The 26,051-nt window shown below is 45.6% G+C and overlaps 9 protein-coding genes and 3 pseudogenes across 9 annotated transcripts, besides 1 other annotated feature; 5 read left to right on the top strand and 7 right to left on the bottom strand.

Moving 5' to 3' along the window:
• Nucleotides 1-2,804: 2,804 nt before the first annotated feature.
• Nucleotides 2,805-6,242, bottom strand: YALI1_D19365g (uncharacterized protein; the record flags this gene model as incomplete). The annotated part of the gene is made up of 1 exon (XM_068282722.1): nt 2,805-6,242. One exon carries the CDS (start codon nt 6,240-6,242, stop codon nt 2,805-2,807), a length of 3,438 nt encoding a protein of 1,145 aa, XP_068138823.1.
• Nucleotides 6,243-7,129: 887 nt separating this feature from the next.
• YALI1_D19354g (uncharacterized protein) lies at nt 7,130-7,860 on the top strand (the record flags this gene model as incomplete). The annotated part of the gene is made up of 2 exons (XM_502877.4): nt 7,130-7,150; nt 7,369-7,860. The coding sequence occupies 2 exons, from the start codon at nt 7,130-7,132 to the stop codon at nt 7,858-7,860; spliced, it is 513 nt and encodes a 170-aa protein (XP_502877.2).
• A 136-nt stretch (nt 7,861-7,996) lies between these two features.
• YALI1_D19338g (uncharacterized protein) lies at nt 7,997-8,950 on the bottom strand (the record flags this gene model as incomplete). The annotated part of the gene is made up of 1 exon (XM_068282721.1): nt 7,997-8,950. The coding sequence occupies one exon, from the start codon at nt 8,948-8,950 to the stop codon at nt 7,997-7,999; it is 954 nt and encodes a 317-aa protein (XP_068138822.1).
• Nucleotides 8,951-9,148: 198 nt separating this feature from the next.
• YALI1_D19321g (uncharacterized protein) lies at nt 9,149-10,624 on the bottom strand (the record flags this gene model as incomplete). Its single annotated transcript, XM_502875.3, has 1 exon — nt 9,149-10,624. The coding sequence occupies one exon, from the start codon at nt 10,622-10,624 to the stop codon at nt 9,149-9,151; it is 1,476 nt and encodes a 491-aa protein (XP_502875.3).
• Nucleotides 10,625-12,144: 1,520 nt separating this feature from the next.
• On the top strand, nt 12,145-13,374 carry YALI1_D19306g (uncharacterized protein; the record flags this gene model as incomplete). Its single annotated transcript, XM_502874.3, has 1 exon — nt 12,145-13,374. One exon carries the CDS (start codon nt 12,145-12,147, stop codon nt 13,372-13,374), a length of 1,230 nt encoding a protein of 409 aa, XP_502874.3.
• Nucleotides 13,375-13,777: 403 nt separating this feature from the next.
• YALI1_D19287g (Misc non-coding) lies at nt 13,778-14,044 on the top strand (annotated as a pseudogene).
• A 1,457-nt stretch (nt 14,045-15,501) lies between these two features.
• Nucleotides 15,502-16,528: a sequence feature (Compare to YALI0D15730s, Misc non-coding, Centromere Cen0D YALI1D centromere; YALI1_D19262g).
• Nucleotides 16,529-17,516: 988 nt separating this feature from the next.
• YALI1_D19252g (uncharacterized protein) lies at nt 17,517-18,782 on the top strand (the record flags this gene model as incomplete). Its single annotated transcript, XM_502873.3, has 1 exon — nt 17,517-18,782. The coding sequence occupies one exon, from the start codon at nt 17,517-17,519 to the stop codon at nt 18,780-18,782; it is 1,266 nt and encodes a 421-aa protein (XP_502873.1).
• A 389-nt stretch (nt 18,783-19,171) lies between these two features.
• Nucleotides 19,172-19,912, bottom strand: YALI1_D19228g (uncharacterized protein; the record flags this gene model as incomplete). The annotated part of the gene is made up of 1 exon (XM_068282720.1): nt 19,172-19,912. The coding sequence occupies one exon, from the start codon at nt 19,910-19,912 to the stop codon at nt 19,172-19,174; it is 741 nt and encodes a 246-aa protein (XP_068138821.1).
• Nucleotides 19,913-19,993: 81 nt separating this feature from the next.
• Nucleotides 19,994-20,259, top strand: YALI1_D19225g (Misc non-coding; annotated as a pseudogene).
• Nucleotides 20,260-21,132: 873 nt separating this feature from the next.
• YALI1_D19213g (Misc non-coding) lies at nt 21,133-21,406 on the bottom strand (annotated as a pseudogene).
• Nucleotides 21,407-22,967: 1,561 nt separating this feature from the next.
• Nucleotides 22,968-24,008, bottom strand: YALI1_D19187g (uncharacterized protein; the record flags this gene model as incomplete). The annotated part of the gene is made up of 1 exon (XM_502871.3): nt 22,968-24,008. The coding sequence occupies one exon, from the start codon at nt 24,006-24,008 to the stop codon at nt 22,968-22,970; it is 1,041 nt and encodes a 346-aa protein (XP_502871.3).
• Nucleotides 24,009-25,008: 1,000 nt separating this feature from the next.
• YALI1_D19174g (uncharacterized protein) lies at nt 25,009-25,385 on the bottom strand (the record flags this gene model as incomplete). The annotated part of the gene is made up of 2 exons (XM_068282719.1): nt 25,009-25,310; nt 25,355-25,385. 2 exons carry the CDS (start codon nt 25,383-25,385, stop codon nt 25,009-25,011), a joined length of 333 nt encoding a protein of 110 aa, XP_068138820.1.
• Between the last annotated feature and the right edge of the window lie 666 nt (nt 25,386-26,051).

Below are 26,051 nucleotides of genomic sequence, written 5' to 3'. Positions count from 1 at the left end.
GTCTCACTTCAAAGACAATCGCATTCAGCCCCTTTAAATTTAGGGGCTCGCCTCAGGGTCACACACATGATAGCGTGTATCTCTAAGCGGAATGCGTCAAACAGATAGGTATCTGAGATGATTGGGGGGCATAAAAAACCAAAGCATACGACACATATTCACAGCTATACAGAGGGGGGGAGGCTCTCTTGGGTTTGCAGTTATTAGTGGCTTCAGTAAAGCAAAATCCAGCAGTGTTAACTTACTAATCAAGCTAACTCACATCAGGCTTACCAGAGGAGATGTCGAAGTCTTAAAAAAACACCCAGGTGGACAGTTGGAGTAAGTGAGATACTTTAACTGTACCTTGCAAATATATTGTCATTCTCTCTCGTCCTAACGCTACTGGTGGGTGGTACAGTACTTGTTTTTTTTTCATGAAAACTTTTAACTGCGGACAAGCAGACCTCGGCCAACTTTTCCAACGCGTCTACTATCATGAAGAATCTTTGGAACAAAGTATTCATGGATATAGATATGTGAGTTATGTCACATTCTATGGTAGTTTCTGTATTCTAGAGCGTTCAACTACAAGTAGCAACTTGTATATGTTTTGTCATCGGAACCCCCTGTCTAATTACAACCACCGAATATAATCTGAACGCGAACGCAAAAATGGAAACACAGAAGCACACATCATATCCAGAAACGGACTGAGACATGAAAAACTGATCCCGAACTTATCCTCTCTCCCAAAATCGAGTTTATTAGCTGCTTTTCGTTTAATAGTGGTCACTACGTCATTTTCCCACAGGCTGTCTAAGACGTCTCACATCTTCTTTTAGGGGTTACACTATAACGGTGTAATTCTAACGTTCTCTAAAGTATCCCCATCTCGAGTGCTTTGTGTGAGGCGTATGCTGATTACTATTGATGGGAACTTCATACACCAAGCCTTAGAGCCGGGGGGTAAGCAACTAACAGTTTGTGGAGGCTTGCATCACAGATGTGCTGTAGTTGAATAGCGCACACGAGTTTAGAAGGGTACGAGTACGATAAATTCGATGTTGCTACTTGTAGTGCATACAAAATAACTCTTCGGTTGTAGATATCTATCGGCGTATCATCGCTATGATCTCTTTCACAGTGTTTATCTATTTGGCTGGTGACACGGATCCAGGAGTTTGTCCGTGAATATTGATAAAGGATGCAGCTAGGCCACTGAAGTCTGAATCTACAGTATGTTCTCGATTACCTCCATCCAACAGTATGTGCCGATTCTCGTAAGGTGATTTTACATTTGTAGCACATCAACTTTCATCTACACAAGTGGAACAGGTTCCAGTCACTTGTACATGTACCATTTGTCAGTTTGCATCCTTTGGTTCATCTCGGTTGTTCATGTAATGAGACCCCGAATATAATTTCCAATGTCATGTAAGCTCGTCAGGTGGGTCGCCACTCAATACGCCACCCTTCCCACATCATCTTTTTTTGGTCCAAATTTGTCTTACCGTGCCCCCACTGAGTGTTTTTACATGACGCTTCTGTCTCCAAGCAGTTTACCCCCCACCTTTCATATTGCATTAGCTTTGGGACACCGTTGGTTGCACCGTGTTGTCTCACCAGAGATGTCTAGTGCTGGCAAACATCCTTTCTTGCCACCCTCGAGGCACAGCAAGCAGCAAGTCAATATGTCACTACTACGCTTTACGTATTCACACATGGCAGTCAGAATGTGAGCAACCATGATAAGCTGGTGAGACAAGCTGTGGGGGGGGAAGGAGAGGGGGAGCCCCATCTTAGCGCTAAGAAACACATGTACTACAAGTAGCTTCGAACACCTGTATTACACCAGAGTACTAAAGAATGGCTCCTGAACCGGTACTAGTCTATGGTATACCCTTTGTATAACTATTACACTGTAATCAATTTATTACAGATCCCACTGGTTTCGAAAACTTGTAGAACCATTTGTGTGTCCGATACTGCAGGTGATAACCGTATCAGGTGATGATTAAAACCTTAATCCCAATTCGTTGTGTTACGGATACGCCGAGGTAGCCGTAATGTTTTTCAGCTACAATATTGTACTTACAGAACGCGAACAAGGAATTCTTATATCTTATACGGCCAGCGTTCCCTCTTAAACTTCTCATAACAGCCTCTACAATGAAACCCTTTATTTACGTCGTTGGCCTGTGTCGACCTTCACCAAAGTCACAACTTGAAAAAGACATGTGATATCGAGTCATATTACTACAGGTACAGTACAGTACTTGTAGTAGATATCTGCCTGTTTCCAAGTACATCTGATACACCATTCAGCACACTCGCTCCATCCAGATCTCAAAGTGGCATGTGTATTTGTTACACGCACCCTGTACTTGACGCCCAGTTGAAAACTACTGTACAGTACATACTGTACAGTAATTGTATGTTTATGTGTATCTAATTGATACAACCACTTGCAATCCACTTGCAACACACTTTCCGAGAACATTGGTTCCAATTGTAGTAGAATCAGGTGTGTCGTACACTCGTACTGTATGTACTCTAATACCTCCTGTACGATACATGATCTGCTCAGCCTCATATGTTCCAGGCTTCCGGTGGTCTCTTTACTATAGTACAATCACTTCATGTGGTCTTGTTTACTGTACTGTCCTCGTTCGATTGACTTCATGTCGGCATTGTAATTTACGACGTCAGTTCAGCAGAACGGCTTGTCACACGAGCTGGCCATGGTCTCAGCATACAACCTGATAGACACAATCTTTAATCATCAAATCATTATTATACACAGTATTATAGCCCCACCTGGTTTATCGTCGTCTATTCCTGGCTCGGAGCGGTGCAATCTTTCTGCCCGATCCATCGCCAGCAGGGGCGAAACCCTGGGCAAACATGTTGTTCTGGACAGGTGCAGGAGAACCAAAGTTGGGAGTTTGAGGAGCAGGCGCAGTGTTCGCACCAAAGCTGTTGGCAGGGGTACCGGGGGTCGATGGGGCAGCAGCACCTCCGTTGAAACCAAAGGTATTCGCGGCTGACCCTGCACTGCCGATTCCGCCAAAACTGAAGTTGCCTGCTCCACCTGCAGGAGCTGCACCGCCAAAATTGAAACCGCCAGAGCTGTTGGTGGCGGGAGCAGTAGCGCCGAAAGAAGAGGATGCAGTGTTCGAGGGCGCACCTCCAAAGCCAAAGCCCGTGGTCGCAGGTTGTGCGGGGGCGGCTCCTCCAAAACCAAAAGAACTTGCCGGTGTCGCGTTGTTGGTGGCTGCAGAGCTAGAGGCAGCGTTGTTAGAGCTGCCGAATGCATTAGTAGTGGAGCCAAATTTGAAGCCTCCTGAACTCTCAGCACTGGGCTTGGCTCCAAACATGCCAGCGGAGGACGTGTTACTGGAATTTCCAAACAGGCCACCAGTGCTGGGGGTAGATGAAGCTCCTCCGAACAAACCCCCAGAGCTGGGAGCTGAAGCACCTGTAGAAGAAGCGTCTCCTCCAAACAGGCCACCGGCGCTAGGAGCTGTAGTGGAAGAAGCACCGAACATGGGCTTCTCGCTGGATGGCTTGTTGAATGAGAACCCAGACGAGGGGGCAGCGGAAGGAGTGGCCGCAGGTGTGCTTTTAGACGCTCCAAAGGAGAATCCTGTAGCTGCGGGCTTGGCAGCCTGTGCGGTCGAAGACTTACTCTCACCAAACGATGACTTGGAGGCACCTCCAAAGGAAAACGAGGGAGCAGCACTGCCGAATGCTGCGGGCTTGCTTTCCTCCTTCTTATCGTTGGTTGCAGCAGCCCCACCAAAAGAAAAACTTGGCTTGGACGATGCTGGAGCTTCTCCTCCAAATGAGAAAGAGGGCTTGTTGTCTGATCCACCATTCGTGGTGACCGCGGAGTTGTTACCAAAGGCAACAGGGGCAGAGGTTCCAGAACCTGTGCTGACAGGTGTAGCAGTACCCGAGCCGAACGAGAACGGTTTGGGTGCAGACGAGCTCCCGTCCTTGTTGTCTGAAGAGCCATCTGATCCAAATGGAGCTGCTAGCTTTTCAGTGGAGCTGCCAAACATGGGCTTTTTGCTTGTATGCTCGCCGTCGTCGGCAGCTCTCTTTCCACCGAGTGCAGAAGGCGTAGAGGGAGTGCCAAATCCGCCCAACAGAGGCTTGGGAGCTGCGGGCTCGGTGGAAGTGTCCTTGGTGTCATTTTTGATGCCAAATGAGAATGGGGGCTTCTCAGTAGCTGAGGGTGCCTCGGGCGCATTGGCGCCAAACGTGATAGTACTGGGATTGGAACTATCTGTAGTCGCTGCTGTCGATCCTGATGCTGTGTTGGAGGTGCTTCCGAAAGAAAACATGGGCTTCGAAGCGGCCTTATCTTCAGCAGCGGGCTTGTTCGTGTCTCCCTTATCCAGGGGCTTGCTGCCAAAAGTGAGAGGCTTGGGTGCAGAATCAGACTTAGCTCCAAACGAGAACGTAGCGGCAGCGGGCTTGTTTTCCGAATCTGGCTTTGATCCAAAGGAAAAGGAAGGAGCATCTTTCTTCTCCTCGGGCTTCTTCTCCTCGGGCTTCTTCTCCTCAGGCTTAGCCCCAAATGAGAAAGAAGGTGCTGCTACCGATGCGTCCTTCTTGGCACCAAATGAGAAAGATGTTTCGTGCGGTTTAGTGTTTGTTTCGTTTGTTTCCTTGGTCTTCTCAGCTCCAAGTGAGAAATTGGGCTTCTCCTCTGCAGACTTGGATGAGCCGAAAGAGAACGAAGGCTTGCTTTCAGAGGGTTTAGGCGCCTTGTCGAAGTCTCCGGTGGCCCTACCAAACGAAAATGAAGGTTTGGGCTTGTCCCCATCCTTGGAACCGGCAAAGGAGAACGAAGGCAACGGTTTATCGCCATCCTTTGGTCCAGCACCAATTGAGAATGAAGGCTTTGATTTGTCATCGTCCTTTGCCCCACCAAACGAAAACGGCTTCGGCTTTGTGTCATCGCCAAGCTTATTGGCAGCCGCGTCATTCTTCCTGTCCTTGTTACCTCCAAAATCAAAGCCAGCGCTGGGTTTGACAACAGAAGTACTCAAAATGGCTGGAGCTACCGACTCAGGTGCAGGTAGGGCCTTTGTAGGTTGCTCTTCAACAGATTCCGTGGCGGTAGCGTCTTCCACGAGTTTAGTGGTAGCCTTCGTGGCAGCACGGTTAAGAGTATAAACAGGTGAGGAGCTCTCGTCGGTCTTCTGGGCTCGTTTGGACGGGGTTCTATGCTTCAGGAAGGTGGCCTTGAGATCGAAAGGAAGAGGTTTGTTGAGATTGTCGATTTCCTCAGCAGTCACGTTGCCCTGCGCCTCAACTTCATCCTCAGATTCCTCATCCGACAGCTCAAAGTTGGCAGAATAAAAGCCCGGACGAGACATACGCTCCTGGGGCAGTGATTGTAAATCGACAGACCATGGAAGCCGTCGCGAAATAGGCACTGATGACGTCTGAGTTTCACTATCCACGTACTTGGGTCTCTTGGAGATTCGGGCAGGCGCTCTTCTAGCCTCTATAGCCACCTTGTATCTGTTGGGCTGTTTCTTCTGTGCAGTAGACTTGGAAAGCATCTTTGACGTCGCGTCATTGTTGTTATAGTAGTAATGTTCGTCGTTGCGGTCGTCGTATTGGTCTCCCTTATGCAAAACAAGAGCTCCAGTCATATAATCATCATCCTCCTCCTCAGCATCTCGCTCAGGCGATCCGAGTGCCAGCCGCTTTCGCTCAGGGCGTTGTCCGACCTCTTGCTTTTCTAGCATGGCAGCCTTGTATGCGTTAATGATGGATGCAGCATCTCCATTGACCCACTGAGTTAGTACTGGTAAGCCATTGCCATCACAAGGACGCGTTTCAAATCGCCCATCACACCCTAAAGTACTTACCTGAAAGGCGGCCGTGTCAACTTCAACAACCTCAACGTCATCCTCTTCAATAACGACATCCTCGATGCCGTTGGTGTCGTTGTTGTCGACCCGATGTTGGTTCTCTTGCTGCTGTCTCTGGATTTCCGCTGTTGTGTCACCCTCCTCGATAGCCACCGAATGGCGACGTTGTCGTGTGTTGCTGTTCGAGTTGCCTCGGAACTTGCTCCATAGCGATGAAACCAGCGACTTGAGAGTCGCTTGACCCTCGTCGGTGCCTCGATCACCAAGGTGGTCTTGATGGCGCTGCATACTGTCGATACGGCTGGTTCGACCAGGGTTGTCGTAAGGCCCAGTATACAGTCGTCGTTTAGTTCGATCTTGCTTCATCGTAGCCTGCTGTATGCTGAATGACAACGATTCCAGTGCGATTCAGATGATTGAATAGCGAAATTCTCTTTTTTTGCTTTTGCTATTGCTGTCGCAAAAAAAACCAAACACTGTGCATGTACAGCGAGTTTATTTGGCAGTGGGAAATGTTACTAAGCCGAATAAGGTTCTAGTAAGTGTTGTGTGGTTATGTTTGTGTCGGACATGGAGGGGTAAAAAGTATACACACAACCTACGGAAAGTCCAGGTGAGAACCTGGGTGATGATAATAATACTATGAAAGGCAGAAACTTACTGATAGTGGAGTATAACCTCTTCTAGTGCAAGTACAATGTACTTGTAAGTATCGGCTTGTAAATTTTTATCCATCAATATGCCATCCCAATTGAGGATGCACATTGACAGTGTGTGGCAAACATCACACATGTGGCAAAACATGTTGCCAAAAAACAACCACACGGATGAGGCAAGTATTATACATAGACGACGACCATACCCATAGTAATATATACAAACCCACCAACTACCCCGCTTTTCGCGGGACCCTTCACGAGTGGAATGCGATGCTAAAACTGGTGCAGGCATGATTCAAATCAAATGGTTGGGAATGTTTGGGATGACGCGTCATATTATATCTAACAGCAAGATTGTACAATAATGCTACGGATGTGGTACAAAACATGTCATGCTCCAATTATGAACAGTATCAATTCACTGAGATCATTAATGATCAAAAGTGCATCGGAGATATACTCCCAAATTAGCACACTATCTCCGAACCCTTATACAAACCTTATTTGAAAATATATCTTCATGCATAATCTGAAATTTTGGAATCAGTTGAAACCGACACGTTGAATATTTTTCCACCGACAACGTAACCAAAAATGGTCTCCTTTTCTTGTGAAGTGAGTAAGTTAGTAGAGGGACCGATAGGTTAACGTGGCCTTGGAGTATCGGTTACCTAAACAGGAGATGCCAGGACCCACAACCTGCCTATGCGTCGTCTCAGGCGGCGAGGACTACTGGTCGACTCTAAAGGTGTTTCTCATGGTTACGGAAGAGATCCAGCTGAGATATATCAGACGCTGTAAACCTCACATACACATCATCACAACTAACTCAGGTTTGCAATGACACCATCGTCAAGAAGAAGCTCAGCACTCATCAGAGCCAGTGCCGAGGAGCATACTTCACCTGCATCGACTGTTCCACTACCTTCTTCAACAACGACCATGTGAAGCATACTTCTTGCATTTCCGAGGCCGAGAAGTACGAGGGCGCCCTGTTTCGTGGAAAGAAGACACAGCAGGGAAAGCAGACACAGCAGCAAGCACCCAAGCCTGTTGCCGCCAAGCCTGTCGAGAAGCCCAAGCAGGAGGAGAAGACTGCCGTGGAGGAAAACAAGGACAAGAAAGAAAAGAAGGACAGAAAGGACAGAAACAGAAAGGGAAGCAAGTCTTCTGATTCTCCCCTCGACATTTCTAAGCCCACCTCCATGTACAAAATTGTCAAGGATCTCAAGAAGAATAAGAAAATCTCCGAGAAGGAGATTCTCAAATCTTTCAAGATTGAGAAGAACGATAAAGGAGAGCTGGTGTTGGTTGCCGACCTCTAAAATTCATGTCTACTGCGACTACAAGTGGACATCTGTAAAATAAGAATAGATATGATTAATGCTGATCCAGTCTGCGCAGTCCCTCAAACAAAGAACGGTAATCTGACCATATTGTACACTTGTGTCAACCTCCGCGTCATTTCTTGGCAAGAGTAACACTGATCTTGTTAAAGAATGAAATTGCCTGTGTTAATATGAACGAGCTGGATGAATATATCTGTTGCAAGATAACTGTACTCACCTCTTTCCTTGCAAAAGTGATGCTGCCACGCAAGTACTCTGGCAGCAGTTTTGCTACCTTCTTGTCCTCATCAGTCTCAGTGATGATCTGGTAAGCAAAGTCTGGACTTTCTGCTCCATCCAGTCCTAGGTGGTACCTTACCGTCCCGTTTTTGCCTGTTTGCTTGCACAGGAACAACTGTTGACCCTGGGAGTTCTGTGACACAATCTCCACATCTGTGCCTGTCAACTGTCGTACAATGCTGTATATGGCTTCCATAGAGCGCTCATCCTGTTTATGTTGCTTCAAGCTAGACTTGTACTTCCTGATGTCCTTTCTCTGTGATTCCACCTTCTCCTGTAGTGCTTTTGTTTCACTCTCCTTGACCGCGATGTAATTATTTCGCTCCTCCACAGCCCCCGTAGCCTCTGCCATCTGGGACTGCATATGCTGATTTTGTTGACGCAGCGCCTCTAACTCACTTGTTAGTTGCGTAATGAGACTATCCGACTCTGTGTTAGTCGAGTCGATTCCTCTTTCCCTGGACCTCTCTGTCTCAATGTCGGTTGGCTCAAAATGTAGCCTCCTCCTCCATTTATTATCCCAAATCTCGAAGATCAAATAACCATAGCTCATCTTTCGGAGCCCATACTCACTTGTCTGTGCCTCTTCTGCTGCCTTTTGAAATTCGTAGAGTAGCTGCTCTTGTCGAGTCATACGGGTATCATACAGTTCGGTATGGTGATCATCGTTGGTGATAACATGTTGGGTTTTTACCCGCTTCGACTTTGGCGCCTGAACAACCGCAGTCTCCACTTTTGCGTGACCCCCTCCAATACTCTCCCCTCGTCGTTTGAACAGATTAGCCATTGATGCGAATGTTTGTTTACACTCCAAACTATGGTGAGGATTTAGACTACGGATTATGCAAAGTTGGATTAGGGTTTTTATCAATGATCATGTTGCTTCGAGTTCGATCCCAGGTGGTGCTGACAACGACACAAAAAAACTACAAGTAGTTACTTGTAATTATGTACCTTCATGAGTTACTGTACTTAAATAGTCTATTTACAACTGTCCATTTTTGTGTGTCTCCTCCTTTCGAACCCGTTCCATCTCCAGCTCAGCCTCGGCCTCGGCTTCGGCCTCACTGACGTCAGTCACAAAAAGAGGGTAGTAGAGCTTGGCTCGAAGATAATTGACCTCTCCGTTGGGTCCGGGGGGAAGCTCGACAGCCAGCTGGATATCTTGCTGCTGCATGATTTTGTCCAGTCTAACAAGAGCCATACCCACGTTTCCATGATGTGATAGAATGTTTCCAAGCTTAACCGGCTTGGGCTTGTTAGGGAGATTACTCTCTGCTGCATCGGTCTCCTTGGGCTTGGCCCAACTTGGAACTCCACCCTCAGAAGCTGCTTCTTCGGACTTAGGTTCAGCCTCCTTCTTGGGGCTATCGAAAGGCGACGATGCGAAAGTTCTTTCTTCAGGCTGGGAATTGAGCGAAATGACATTAGAGCCGTCCAAGAGAGGAGGGAGAGCCCCAGAAAGCTCAGGGTCATACTGGCACTCGTACTCACCGGGCTCCTGGCCCTCCTGGTAGAGCTGGAAGGGCACAATTCGTTTTCTGACTACACCGGTATGGTGGGTTCGAATAGTCAGCTCCTGGCCCACGTAGCAGCCTCGGTTAAAGTCCAGACCATTCATATAGTCTAGATCGGACTCCATGGGGAGAGCCTTGTTGGGAGGGATCTCGCGCGATCCCTCAGGGGTACCCCTGATGTAGCGCAGCATGTTATATTGTGTTAGATTGGCGGAGGGGATGGCTGAAAAGTAGGTCGTGGAAGTTTTGGCTGGAAGAATCATTCGAATGCCTAGAAGAGGATATCTATCGTCCACTAGAAGGCCATAGAGCGGCTTTTGTGCTGGCTCGCCATTTTTTTCCTCAACCTCGGAAGTCTCTCCAACCTCAGCCACGCTCCATGCCACCTCGCATAAACTCTGGAAAAAGCCACTGTCGCATTCATTCTCTCGGCGCCAGTAGTCAGGGGTAGCGTCTCTGTTCCAGATGAAAATGCACTCATAGTCAGTCAGCTTCTCCATCTTGACTTTAGCTCTAATTCTGTGTCGTTTCAAGTGCAGTAGTAATTCGTCCTCCACGGCCTTGTCGAACTCAATCACAAAGCTCTGGTCCTCCTCGGTATGGTTGCTAGTTGTGTAGAGAAATGCGTCTGTAATGACTCGTCCTTTTCCATTGAGAAACGCTCCAAAAACTCCAGAAAAGGGAGTGGCCGCACCCGAGGAAACCGGGAGGGTGAATAGACCATTCAGCAATTTGGCAGCATCCCGGCCACTGACATGTACCATGGTCTTGCTGTTGGTCAAATCAACTCGACCCACATGAGGGATGGTCGATTTCAGTCTGATGGAAGTCATGTAATTGGGACGGGTGGAACTGAGCCGATGTCCCATTGGTGTCATTTGTCGAAAGAGCGGCACATCGATTCCCATATGGGTCCCCGCATGTCTTTGCAGCGCCCTCAACATGTTGTGTTAGATCAAAGCTATGTGATGTTGCGATTCTGCCATCGTAGGTTTCGTGCGGAGGCGGAAGTCATGCATGGTTACATAAGCGACGGTCATTGCTGAGATGAGTAGATTGCTACAATGTACATGCTTAAATATGTTGAAAGAAAAAACAAATCGAAGCTGACAGAAACATAGTGCGCTTTACAGACGTGGTATTACTACAACTAATCAGATGTATCATCCTTCGTATCCCATATCCAATCAGGGAACCGTAAATTGAGATGTCAAGGGGAGAGCTAGTACCGACACCCATATTGTTTGACTGTATCATTGGTCAGCTGATGCAGCGAATCATAGAAAACATCTCCTATTCCATTCTATTATATCAGTTCTCTATCTCTCTCTCTCTCTCTCTCTCTCTCTCTCTCTCTCTCTCTCTCTCTCTCTGGTGCTTTTAGTACACATTGAATGTGTCAGATCAAAGCACGCGGTTGGTATTGTACATACACAGCAGGGAGTGGACTGGCGTCACTAATATTGGTCAATATACTTCTCTTGGACCAGCAGACGCGGTCAACTTGTACTTGTAGATAATGTGCACCACTGTCAACAAATCTACTCTTTCCTTCTGTGTAGCAATCTGCATTTTGTAATTACGATATTGTATGTGCAGAGCTGTGCATGCACGGAACCGAGCAGAACTGTGGAACCTCGGATTTTCAAGAGATTACAAACTGGGCGCGTTTGTGCGGATATCACATATTTGTACTGTACAGTACTGTACTTTTACGAGTTTTGTGCATTAAAAGTCCACACGGAGTCCTGAAGCTGCTTAGGGCACGGTACAGTCAGTCGATAAATAAACAGTACAATTATGTACAAGCAGGCCTCTGAACCCTCTCACGTGCAAACGCATTTGGGTATAGGTGGGTCACGTGACCATGATGTTTCATACTCACGTGACCTCTTCCCTGTAAGGTATCAGCGGCCAATCAGGGAACAGGCAAATAGCCTTATTGGACTGGTCGCTCATGCATACACTCTAATGGCCTTGCCATAAATGAAGGCGCAGGGTTTTTCAGCTTATTAAGCATATGGCAGTAATGGCACGTCACACATTGGACAGAGTTTAATCTTGTGCCTGGGAGGGGTGGACTGCGAACATGGGTGGACTTTATATAAAAGTAGGTATGTTGTATAACGAGACCTTTGATCATAGTATTGCGGATCTTTTTTGTTGGAAATCCAGAAGCAGCTGAAAGTTCCATATCTTCTTTTAGTTTCGGGCTTCTCAATCCTTGACACGACCGCCTGAAAAGTTCTGTGTTCTCTCCTCGGTTGTGCATTGTTCATACCACCAACGTTCCACTTCACACCCTCACACCACAAAAAAGGCTATTCGCTACTACTCACTCGACACAAACACCGACCATAAAAATCTCCAGATTTGGCCGGCTGGCATAATTGTTGGAGGGGTATAAAACAGAGACAGTGAATCACTATCGAGTGGTGAAACGACAGATCCAGCACGCTCAACAATGTCAAACTTCTTTGAACACTCTCCGGCCCAATCTCCAGCCACTACAAATTCTTCCGTCACCAACCCCATCCATCGACAATCCTCGTCTTCTTCGTTGCACATGATGGGATATCGGAATCAGGGTACTGCTGGTCCAACCTCGGCTACCGGAGCCACTACCCCCACCCATGGCCCCACCACCCATGCTCCCGTGCCTATGGTTCCCGTGGGTCTGGATTTGGGCGGAACTACGTCAGCACCAGCAGCAAGCGCCACGGGTGGACTGCAGAGCAACCGGCAGTCTCCATCGCCTCTCAAGCGAGCACAAAGCCGACATTTTGATATCGACACAAACAACCCGGCCAACTCGGCGTCCAAACGGTCGTCCTTCTCTTCGACCACGTCAGCCTCCTCTGTGTGGCCCGGAACAAGTGCCACTGCCACAGATGCATCGCGGACTACAACTCCCTACTACAACCTGACCCAGGGAATGGCCGGCTTAGGCTTGGGAGGCCCTATCGGCGTGGCTATGGGGTCGGGGGTTCCTAGCCCCCATCCTGGAATGGGAAGTAGTCCTTCAGTTGTACCTGGAATGGCACCCATAGCCCCCACCCCTGTTGCACCTACCGCGGTACATCCCGGTCTCGCTGACGACGACCTTATCCCCACAGCCATCGTCATCAAGAACATACCGTTTGCCATCAAAAAGGAGCAACTGCTGGACGTCATGACCCAGTTGCGGTTGCCACTGCCCTACGCTTTCAACTACCACTTTGATAACGGCGTGTTCCGGGGCCTGGCATTCGCCAATTTCACCACTGCTGACGAAACGGCAGCTGTGATTGGCTCGCTTAATGGACGGGAGATCGGTGGTCGAAAACTTCGGGTCGAGTATAAAAAGATGCTCCCTCTCGCCGAACGAGAACGTATTGAGCGGGATAAGCGAGAGCGACGCGGCCAGCTGGAGGAGCAGCATCGTGGCCAGGGTGGCCAGGGAGGAGGAAGGCGGAACGTCAGTGGTGGTCATACTCAGCAGCATGGAGGTGCCCAGCCTCCACAGCAGCAGCAGCAGCAGCAGCAGCAGCAGCAGCAGCAAGGCAGTCCACAACCTTACCCAATCTGGTTCTGTGGGCCAACCCGCCCACACTCTTCCCTCACATGTCACTCCTCACATGTCATATCCCCAATACTCTCCATCACCCACACCCACACCCCCTCCTGCCCCCAAGCTGGATCTCAACGACCCTGAGACTCTAGAGTTTTACTCCCAGCTCCTGCTGTTCCGGGATGACGCCAAACGAACGGAAATTGTCTACTCGCACCCACTCCTATTGCCCCAGCAACGGCAGATAGTCATGTCGTTGTGTGACCAGCTGGGCCTCATTTTCAACTCCGAGGCAACCGGCCTTGTGGTGGTGACCCGACAGAGACAGTATTACGAATACCAGTATTAGTATTTTATAGACCGGTTGTGTCTTGTGGGCACCAACCGTCCACACGATTGACGAAGCATGTTTTAATGAGATGCGTTTATGGTCCCGACACAGGGACTCTCCGACAACACGCAATGAGTGAATGAAATTACAGAAATAGATCAATGAATGAATGAGTCATGTTAATTACAGAGCTGTAGTAGAATAATATATGGAGGGTGTTGAAGGTAATACCCGGTGGGGTAATACCTGGCTAATTCCTCACATAATGATGAGATGTCACCACATAGTGATGAGAGGAATCAGCTGGGTCGTAGACGAGATGTCCATCCAGAAGATAGTTTTATCCACTGATCTAGAATCTCTTTTCTGGTGAATGAGCAAGCACTTCTGGTGTGTGCTACTATCGGAACGTCGTGTCCCTAGAAGTGGGTTGTAAGTTATTAATTAACTATATCACATCAATAATACTTATGATCTTCAATAGAGGGAACATGCTTGTGTTGGATCTGGATCAGATACAACTGATAGTGCAATAGGCTTCTTTAGCACACCTCTTGTAGGTGGTGCAAGGTAGGATCGTTATCATTAAAATTGCAATACTAATGTACATGCTATATTCTATGAATTCAGGCACATGGCGTATTTAGATAAATGCCAATTGTCCCACTGGCATGAAACCACAACATTTTTAATTTGTTTTGTTATAATTATTCCATTTTATTACTCGAGGAGTTCGTGGAAGAAAGGAATACATGGAATACATGACAAGCCGAGAGTCGCTCTCAAGATTCTGCACGTTTCTAAAGTACATACAAGTCTGTAGTATGTACTACAACATTTTCTGAATCAGATTTTATTAGTATGTACTGAGGAGAACGGGGATGAGTCCAAAAACAATTTTGATCATCACTTTAAATTAAATGTATATCAAAAAAAAAAAAAAAAAAAAAAAAACCAGGGATATGTTTTAAGGGTGTGTTATAAGAATGTGTATGGTCAGTATCACCGCGACTGCTAACATTGATATTAGCACTTGTAATAAGGGGAATACATATGCTCATTCCGCCCAGATATAGCTTGTGTAGAACAAAGGCATAAGAGCTTACATTCGAGAGGTAAGTCTCGGCAATGGCGTTAATACTGGTCAATTACGGTGTTGGACCCATTGTCAATTACGTAGTTTTGGGAGCAATAGCTCTCTTCTTACTGCACTGTAGTTCTGATGACAAACCAATTACTGCGAAAACAACTTACTAATAATAAAAATATGATTATTTGAATGTATCGCATTTTTATGTAGGTACAGCTCATAAAACTGGTCGGAGGACCTACTCGATCCGTTAGAATATTAGAATATTAGAAATATAAAGGTACTTATAATAGTATATAATTTTTATAAATATGGACTTGTAAAATATCAACGAAGTTTCCAAACATGGAAAAAACTTAATCGCGCTACTAGAAAAAAGCCCAAATATTCCTAATAGAATATCTATAGTGTACCAGAAAATATATATTGAAGCATGTAGTCGTACTAAAAGCGGATATAGAATCAATAAATGTATTGGTTACAACTAACTAGCATACATTCATTAGAATAAACAAAACATTAAAATGAAATTATATGTATTACGAAATGAATTTTGATATCGTGTTATTTTTATGAACTGATTTGATTGATTAAAACTGTTTTTTATTATTTATACAGTATATGGACAGATTGATTGGGCAGATTAATATCCTTAGATGTGTTATATATTTTTTAAAGTTATATATATCTATAGTCAAATATCATATGCATGGATGTAAACATATGTTGCCCTATACTTAGTTTACCCAATCAGTCACTACACCCCAAACCAAATTTTATTTTTTCCATTTATAGTAACATGTCATTTTTTGAATATAGGTTTTTATCTATATATATATTTATATAGATTTTCACCACGAGACCACGACCAGGACAAGAACAAGACGAAGCGTCTACAAATTAGCTGACATGCGCCTCCCAGTGTACACCGCAATGATTCAGAAGTGTTTGATTATTGAACACCAAAAACTCAGCTTTCGAGGTATATTCTAATGCAGCTATAAAAAATAGCCAACTGGCACATCAAAAGCGTATATTAAAATCCTACGGCATATATATGCCCAGCCTGTTACCTATGATCAAATTTTAAAGTATCTGTGGTGTGCATTCATTATATTCGCATCACAAAGGTTTTTGTTCTATGTTTTTCCACATGAACAAATAATCAATCGTATGGTATGCCTTTTGTATCCACCTTTTATAGTCTGGACCTTGCTGTCGATGTTAATTGTCTTTTTGTTTTTTGTTCCTTTCCTAATGGCTAGCTTATTATGATTGTCCATTGTATATTTCCTAAATATATATATATATATATATTTAGAGACCAACCATAGTTTTTTATAACATAATACATTAAAGTCCTATAAAAGTGGAAGTAAAAACAGCACGGGAGTGCTGACGAACCTGTTGATTAGTGTCTTTAAAAATATAAATAGTGTGTTTAGATTTGTGTGGTATATAATATATATATTATATATAATATAATCATTAGTGCTGCTTTTGATATTTGAGATTGGGCGGTGCTCTTGTTATTTTGGTCTCTTCGGATTTCCGCTGCTCATCATATAAAAAAATTAGGCTGCAAAAAAAGTTGGGAGTTACGTATTGAACATTACTATGTGGTGATGTGAGGAATTAGCCAGGTATTGCATTACCGGGTATTACCTTCAACATCACGTTGTGGAAGTTTTTCATTTTCAGTCTACAAGTACTCAGCTTACGACGCTACCTCGAAAGCTTCAGTGATATGGAACGCCAGGTGCAGTGAACAGATATATGCTGACTGTGCTCGTACAAGTATACTACAATCGGTTTATATTGTACTTGTACAGGTACAAAGCTACCCTGTACCTGTATCATGGTGCTCGTTTTGTGCACTCTATTTCGCCTGGTCATAGCTCTTGGGAGCCGGGCTATATGTATAGTGTACTTGTACTGGTACTGACGTTGAAAGGTTGGACCTTGCAGGAAACGTTGCGAACGTAAAATAAACTGACTGGCAACGAACTACGAGCTCAGCAGAGGGGTTTTTTTTTTATTCTTGATGAGGGTACCAGCACAAGTACAAATATCACTTGTTTTTCAGACTTCGTTCCAACCAATCGAGGTGTCCGGACTCAAAGAGCATAGCACCCCCAGGAAGTACTCGTACTGCAGAAGTGCCCGTACCTGTGCATACGTTGTCGAGGGGTCGGCAAACAGCAGCAGTATGGTGTGGGGTTAGCCTACGGACCAGGCCGTGATTGGTCAATAACAGAGATTAGGGTAACTAGATTAGGAAACCATACTGTTAATTTAACATAACCCAAATAAACACTCATCGGGTATTCCCGGATTGTTCCCTTTTGCCGAGAAGGGTCCGAGATTTTGTACCTTGCGGCTGTTCCCATATCGAAAAAGAACCGAAAGCATCAGTTATTCCAAATATTTCGTAAAAGCCTGTATATGCAGAACTAGGATACAAGTACATGCATTAGTGGCAACACCGACAACGCACTGTCCACAGTCCGGACCCAAACACTTGCCGATGTGGGGAGATTTGACTCCAGGCTAAATTGACAACTTACAACTATGTATGGCATGAACTAACATAACATGGCTCATAGACCTGCCCTGAAGCCTTGCCCATAACAGGGGTGTAACCAACAAACTAAAGTCCCCATAAGGAACATTATCATCCCAACCTCTGTTGCGAGTACAGATTATCAACCTGGATTGGAGAAATTTCGGCTATGGAATTTATAGTTACCGAGAACCTCGGGGTTAGCTCGGCCAGACACAACCGTCGTTGGTTTAAGCTCCGCGTCCTATTTAAATACTAGCTGGCCTCTTTCATAATCCTCACCACTCAATTACAGGTAAAACATGTTGTCCATTCGATCCATTACCCGATCTCTCCCCATTGGCAGCCGAATCTGCCAGCAGAGTGCCATGAAGGCCTCTACTGTGCGACCTCTCGCCTTGAGAGCTTACTCCACCCGACCCCCTGTCACTCACTTCTCCGAGGAGGAGGAGATGTTTCGTGACATGGTTAGCAAGTTTGCTGATGAGGTGATTGCTCCCAAGGTCCGTGAGATGGACGAGGCCGAGCAGATGGACAAGACAATCATCCAGGACATGTTCGACAATGGCCTTATGGGCATCGAGACTCCCGAGGAGTTCGGTGGTGCAGGTGCCAACTTCACCTCTGCTATCATCGTCGTTGAGGAGCTTGCCAAGGTGGACCCCTCAGTGTCTGTGATGAACGATGTCCACAATACCCTCGTCAACACCTGCATCCGATCCTGGGGATCCGACGCACTCCGAAACAAGTATCTCCCCCAGCTTGCTGCCCAGAAGGTCGGATCTTTCGCTCTTTCTGAGCCCTCTTCCGGATCTGATGCCTTCGCCATGAAGTCTCGAGCCACAAAGACTGACGATGGATACATTTTGAACGGTTCCAAGATGTGGATCACCAACGCTGCCGAGGCTGAGCTTTTCATTGTTTTTGCTAATCTCGATCCCAGCAAGGGCTACAAGGGTATTACTGCCTTTGTTGTCGAGAAGGACATGGGAGTGCAGATTGCTAAGAAGGAGCAGAAGCTGGGTATCCGAGCCTCTTCTACCTGCGTTCTCAACTTCGAGGACGTTTTCATTCCTAAGGAGAACCTTCTTGGCGAGGAGGGCAAGGGCTACAAGATTGCTATCGAGTGCTTGAACGAGGGCCGAATCGGAATTGCGGCCCAGATGCTTGGCCTTGCTGGTGGAGCTTTCAAGAAGGCTACCGGCTATGCTTTCAACGACAGAAAGCAGTTCGGCCAGTACATCGGTGAGTTCCAGGGTATGCAGCACCAGATTGGCCAGGCCGCTACTGAGATCGAGGCTGCTCGACTCCTGGTCTACAACGCTGCCCGACTCAAGGAGGCTGGCGTTCCTTTCACAAAGGAGGCTGCTATGGCAAAGCTCTATGCTTCCCAGGTTGCAGGAAACGTCGCATCCAAGGCTGTCGAATGGATGGGTGGTGTCGGATTCACTCGAGAGGAGACTCTGGAGAAGTTCTTCCGAGATTCTAAGATCGGTGCCATTTACGAGGGAACTTCCAACATCCAGCTGCAGACTATTGCCAAGATCATCCAGAAGGAGTCTGCCTAAGTTGGAGTGTAATTTATTTTCAAAAAAGACAACGAATGATTCTTGTATTTAAACGGGCCACTTGTATGATAGTTGCTTTGTTCCACCAGCGGTACGCATGTATCTGCTGCGTAAGTATCCACACAATATTTTACACAGTGATTAATTATGAAGTATCGGTACAGGCTTTTACGATAAAGTACGAGTAAATACCAGTAAGCTGTAGGTTACTGTACCTGTTCATACGTTGATCTCAGTTTACGAGCACGAGCTGTGAAACAGTAGTATGCAGACTCAAGTAGCCCTCAGTTTGAAGTATTGATAGACCTCATCGTCTATGTTGATAATCGGGCTTCCAACACATGTATATATATATAGATAAATAGGTATGGTGTATGTGCGAGTGTGTGTTAGGTCTCTCTCACCTTCAGCAAGTCCCTCCATTTGTCCTTCTTTTGGTCCTTCTCGTTATCTCTGTCAAATTGTTTCGTCTCTTGCTTCTTCGCCTTAACAATACGCTGGATCGCCTCCGAACTGATCTTCAACTCTTTTGCGATAGCGCCTATTGTTCTCCCCTGTTGATATAATTGGTATACCATAACCTGCTTTTCCTGCGAAAGCTTCCTCTGTGGTCTCCACAAGGCCTGAACTGGTTGATTCAGATCCCGCACATACTTCTGATGGGGTCCTAGCCATTTAGCAACATCTCCAGTACTAAGAGCAAGCTGGCGACGTTTCTCAAGTTCTTGCAATTTATCAAGCTTTCCAAATTTTGCCCGCTGCCACTCAGGGAGGTCCATCGACCTCCACCCCTCAGGTGTAACACGAGATTGTCTTTCAATGACCTTTTGCTCACTCAAAGCCAACTCTGGAAGCTTCCATGATTTTCCGCGCGACCGCTTTGACCTGTCAAATGAGGATGCCTCTGATCTTATAGCGCCACCCTGGGTTTGTTGAGCATCCCTCGAGTCTGCTAGATCGTTGCCTTGTTGTAATTTGCTGATAGCTTTCCTGTACGTGAGTTTCCCAGGAAATGTTTTGCTCAGGTGTTTTCTGGAACCCACAAGTTTCGAATAATGTCTGATCATATGGTCTGCAACTTGTAATGATGCGGACAATTTGCCATAAATTAAATTATCCATGGAGTGCATAACGAGTGCATTTATCAACCCAAGCACGTGACCAACCTTAATATAAGTGATCAAGACTACAAAAGTACCGCCGGTATAAGTTATTGAAGATAATAAGTATTATTGATTAGATATAGTTAATTAACAACTTACAACCCACTTCTAGGGACACCACGTTCTGATAGTAGCACACACCCTTCTGGTGTGTGCTTGCTCATTCACCAGAAAGAGATTCTAGATCAATGGATAAAACTATCTACAGGATGGACATCTCGTCTACGACCAAGCTGGTTCCTCTCATCACTATGTGAGGAATTAGCCAGGTATTACCCTACCAGGTATTACCCTACCAGGTATTACCCACAACACAAGTACAGTAAATACTGCAACTGTAAGAGTTCATACCAATTGTACACTGTAAAGATAGCTACCGGTATAAACACTTGTACCTATTGGTACTGGCGTGAAGTACTTATGCCAGCTCTAGATCGTGCAACCGCGCCTTAGGAAGCATGCAAACCCTCCATCAGTTCTCTGACTCGAAGCATGCCCATCTATAGAAAAAATACTCAGCAACTCAACACGATGCTTCATGAACGACCAAGTTAAAAATTGTTCCTGTGATGGCCTCCAGGCATTGACTACAGTAGTTGTACCAAAGAATATCCCACAGAGTACTAATTACAGTATGTACAGTACATACTGTAATTACGTCACATTCGACAAGTATAAATACAAGTATGTACAGTATGTACAACAAAGGCTGATACGAGTGATTGCTGTCTGTAATCTTCTCTCCATTTTCGGGTATGATTCTTCGTGCTGGAGCATATCGCATCCATCTGAGCCTCTACAGTAAGCTCTAAACACATACGGATACCGGACAATGCGAGCGGTGCTCTCCATATATATATTGTACTTCTACTTATATATTTTGTACTTCTACTTGTGAGGTGAAAAATTATCTCTTCAAATGATTATCTCTTAACATGAAATCGAACTAACACAGCAGACCCACCATTGGTCTTACATATTACAGTATGTACAATAGGTACAGTAGTACATACTGTACAGTACCAAACCAGGCCGAGCACTGCCGCTACTTGTACCGCTACATGTAGGATACTCGTACTGGTATATGTTCTCGTACATCCCACTCCCATGGTATCACGTGTACCTAAGGCAAATTAGCGAATGAATGCTCTTGAATTTGGGATCACGTGTGTAGGCGGCCAATTGGCGAATGCTCTTGAGTTTATTGAAGATCATAAGTATTATTGATGTGATATAGTTAATTAACAACTTACAACCCACTTCTAGGGACACGGCGTTCCGATTTCTGGTGTGTGCTTGCTCATTCACCAGAAAAGAGATTCTAGATCAGTGGATAAAACTATCTACAGGAAGGACATCTCGTCTACGACCCAGCTGATTCCTCTCATTACTATGTGGTGACATCTCATCATTATGTGAGGAATTAGCCAGGTATTACCCCACCGGGTATTACCTTCAATAGAGTTTGTCACCAGGAGTATCTCACGCGCATATCGATACTTTTTCTGTGAGCCATCGAATCTACACATAAATTTGTAACGCGTGACTTCGGATAATGACGGCTAATAATTGCACCGACACGAGTAATTATGATGTACTTGTACTCTTGAGTTCGTCACCATGAGTATCTCACGCACATATTGGTACTTTTGCGACACCACCGGATCAACGCACAAAAAAATAAAATGTAACACGTGAATTCGGATAAAGGCGGCTAATAATTGCACCGCTACAAGTAATTGATGATGTACAAGGTACTCGTAATCGTGTGGTATGAGTACCCATGTTGGTGTGTACAACAAGTACAGTACATCCGGTACAGTAGGTTACAGACATGCAAAGTTTCGGCCGAGTCTATGTTAACCGTAACTGTCATATGGTTTTAGAGCAAAGATATGGAGGGAGTGTAGGACTAGAATTTGGATTCGTGGGAGTCACCAACCCTTCACATTGTGACACAAAAGATGATATTATTGGATCCCTTGTGTAAGTCCATTAAATGATTACCATGTATACAACTTTATGCTACTTCTGCGACGTTGCTCTCTCAACATCATTTTGAGTTAACAACGCAGAAGCCAAGTTGTTTACGGCCGGGGGATGAAGCTAAGCCATAGCCAAGTTTCTTCTCAAACTTTAATCCAGACTGAAACCTGACTGCGCAAAGAGTCGAGGCATCTAAATACGACATGTGTGTATTAATTAAATTTTTGCTTAGCAACGTTTTACTTTCACACTAACGAACGCAGGATGGCAGTGCAATGAAAAGTAAAATTGTCGGGTTTTTAAAAGTCCGATAAACGCCGGCGATTTACCTACGAGGTAGAAGAAGATACAGGCAACTGTTGGGTCATAACCATTTTGCAGTTTCACGCGTGGAGTGGAGTGTATTCTAAAAGTACTAATATGAAGTCCTAGCAACACAGTATTTGAAGAGGGTAGAAGATAGCTCTACAGTATGTACTGTAAACAGTATGTACAGTACTGTAAGCAGTATGTACGTTTCAGTAGCAACACATTACTCAAAGGGACCTTGAACTGCTTGTAGGACTATGGATGGGCGGTACTTGTAGCTTTGAGATGCACTTCCATAAAAATGAGGTTTTAAGGCTGCATTGGCGCTACTTGTAGAGAAGTATATCTAGATCCAAGGCTGTGCAAATGTGGGGCGTATTATTGATGGGCCCTAGCACGAACATCACGAATACATATGACTATATGAAGTAACTGGTAGTTGCAGATGAATCAAAAGAGAAACTCTACAAATTCTTGAACTGGTCCAATAATGGTCCAGCATATTATGTGTATACGGTGCCGTAGTGCGAATACTCGTGACTAAATATAGTACCAATGCCAGGATTAGTGAATACTGTACTGTACAGGTTGTTCCACGAGGGAGGTGTAAAGAGCACAGTTCTGCACATCGTGCTGTAGCGAGATCTACAAATCTTGGAAATGGGAAGAAGCAAAACATTTATATCCGTTAGTTATATACCCAGTATTGTGTAAAATCGTGTCTTCCTCAAATGAAGACACGGTTAAGCATGTGAATAGTTCTCTGATCTTCACCTCCCAACTTTTCAGCCAATTTCAAGGGAGGGAGAGTCTTTCCTTCCTTTGGAGGAGTCTTAGGAGAGTGTGTCGTGGGAGGAGGAGAGGGGATCTGCAGCTCAGGTGATCTTCGGAAAGAGTACTGGGGCTGGGGCTGAGGTTGCTGGGGATAGTAAGGAGGCTGAGAGTAGTCATAGTATGGAGGTGAGGTTCCATACTGCTGTGGAGGAGCATGGGAGGCTGGGTGGTGCATAGCATATGGGTGGTACGAATGATGAGAAGGAATGTGCATGTGCTGACTTGGCCCATGGCTAGGGGCATGGCTAGGAGCATGGCTAGAGATATGATTATGCATCTGGGGTTGCATCTGGGGGTGCATCTGGGGTTGCATCTGGGGGTGCATCTGTCCTGACATCTGTCCTGGCATCTGTCCTGGCATCTGTCCTGGCATCTGTCCTGGCATAGGGATGCCCTGTCTGTACCCATACTGAAGAGGGACATGTGTAACAGCTGGATTCTGGTAAGATGCACTAGGAGAGGTATCGGGGTAGTTCTCAATAGGAATTTGGATATGTTTAAGGCGAGAGTCAGTGCTAGGCTGAGCCAGCTTGCCTTGGTTCACATCTTCTCGAGTGTAGTAACTGATTAAGTGAAGCTTGAGACCGGTAGCAGTGGTGATGCTGAAAGATTGCTTGAAAAGTCCACCTTCCTTGTACTTGAAACCTTCCTCTTTTTCCTTTGGACTGGCAACTGGGTGTTTTTTGTTACCCTCCATTTCTCTGTATGTCAGAAATGAGCCACTGACTCGACTGGCACTCCATGCCTTTCCGTCGGTCCATCTTCTCATTGACGCCTCTCTCTCGTCCCATACATAAACTGAGCCCGATCTCACTTGTAGTCGTTCTCGTTCTGTCAGCCGTCGACGGATTCGAGGGAGCAAGCCGAGTTGGCATGCTTCAAAAAGGAGGATTGCATCCAACTGCGTTCGGACATAACCGTGATATGTTTCCATCTTCAAAATGTTTGGGTGGCCGTGGGCTTTGTTTTCGCGTGTGGTAAGGGATGCGGTAAGGTAATGGGGATGGCGCCAAGGCCCTTTATATGCGCTCTGTTGGGATAGACCCGGAATAAGCAGTTTGCCAAGACCGAGCTAAAAGCTTATACAGGGTGGGCCAAGATAAGACGCTCAAAACTTTCTGGTTACGTTCACAAGTGCGCCGGAGCCCAACAGACACAGAAGATGCGAGCACAGTCTTAGAAGAAGAAGAGCCTAATAAGTGCAAGATATCCAAAATGCAACATAATTTGGTCAGTTTATATTCCTGGTTCAACAAAAATACCATCCGATGCGCGACTGTCGGCTTGCGGCTGTGCTGGAGCCAAGTGCAGCCAAGACTCGATGCCAAGACTTGAGTTTAAATTAGGTTTAACTTAGCTTTGGAAATGACAAAATTAAAGTTAATATTTCAGAGACCCACTCATTTTGCAGTCTATTTTGGGAGCACAAGCAGAGGGGTTTCCCCTACGGAAGAGATCTAGCTGGTCTGAATACGTGGGTCGGACAGGATTTTCTAAAGAAAGGATTCAAAAGGTGGCTTTTATCGTAGAGTGCTCCCCTTCACACGCGGCGCTACATCCTATGCTAATATATCGTTGAGGTTCCCTCCAAGTTTTGGTACGATGGGTGGGCGGTGGAGAAACCTTATTGCATCTCATGTCCCTGCCAAGCCTGAGGCAATTCTTTTGGCTTGATCATTTTGCATGTTACTGGGGAACCGTTTAAGCCGGTGCGGAACAGGTATAAAAGAGAGCTAGCGAATAAGATGTGCTCTTGTGACACACAGGCACTGACAATACCATCTGCGCAATATGATGTATGGGAAAGGTAAGGAGGTGGGAGAAGATGCACCTAGACGAAAAACGCCTGCCAGAGTAATACCAGGCGTTCTCCTTGGCTCTCATTTAAGCTACGGATTGGCGCATGTGTAAACAGAAGGTAAAGCTGGACGACGTTATCTACGAGTGGGCAAGTTACAAGAGGGTGGCGAGAAGGAGGGTTCAAAAGAGGAAAAAAAAAAAGGCTCAACCACAAGGGTTCTACGACCTAAACGCGAAGGTTGCGACAAAAAAAGAGACACCCACCCAACGACTGGGATTTCCCTAATGATGACATCGAGCAGATTATGTCCCGTCCGTACCAACACATTATGTACAGGGGTTACTGTATGTACGTCTGTATAACATGGCACAACAGAACGCGTTGTATCTGCTCTGCCACCCAACGTTCCGAAAACGAGAAAAGCCCGAACTACAGCTTTTACTCTTCAGGGTGAAATGATAATTCAAGAGTAATAGGACACGGCATATTAACTACTTTTATGTTGAACATCTAACATATAAGCAGTAGGTTGTGGCGATGTTAGTCCAACCTTGTCTTGCAATCAACTGGAGAATGTGACTCGTTGTACTTTTTTTGTTTTTTTTGTGTTTTTGACTTTATGATTAATCGATACCCGGTATCTTTCAAGGATTGTGCAAACGTGTCAGAGGTGTGCGCCTGCGAATAAGGACCTAATCACGATCAGTAGAACAGACTGAAAAAACAAAAAGATATCTTCGCAACTGCTGGTGTACGATAGTATTCGTAAATGCACGTGTATCTCATACACCCAGCGCAGTGCTGTATAGAGCCTTTCAATTTTTTTAATAATTGGAAGATGCATCATACGCGTTGTGACTACAGTACACGTTCCATCTAATACTTGTCGCGTGTGGACCTGTACGACAGTGTTGCTGAAACACTATTCAGACACACTTAGCGGAACAGTGCTGACTGTACTTACTTGCCCCTATATAGACAACCCCAAAGTTGTCATTAAAGTTGATATGGATTTCTTCATTTCACATTGCACTGGTATTAAGACCAATACAGTACATACTTGTACCGGTGTTCGTACAGTAGTACAGTACAAGTTACACTCGTACACACGACGATGCAGTTGTGAACCCCCACCAGACCCCCACACGGATGAAAGTTAAACAGAAACCTACAGCA

The sequence above is a fragment of the Yarrowia lipolytica genome, chromosome 1D (assembly GCF_001761485.1).
Source record: "Yarrowia lipolytica chromosome 1D, complete sequence".
Lineage (NCBI taxonomy): Eukaryota > Fungi > Ascomycota > Dipodascomycetes > Dipodascales > Yarrowia > Yarrowia lipolytica.
Note: the sequence above shows the minus strand (reverse complement) of the source record. Positions and strands in the feature narration are given on the sequence as shown.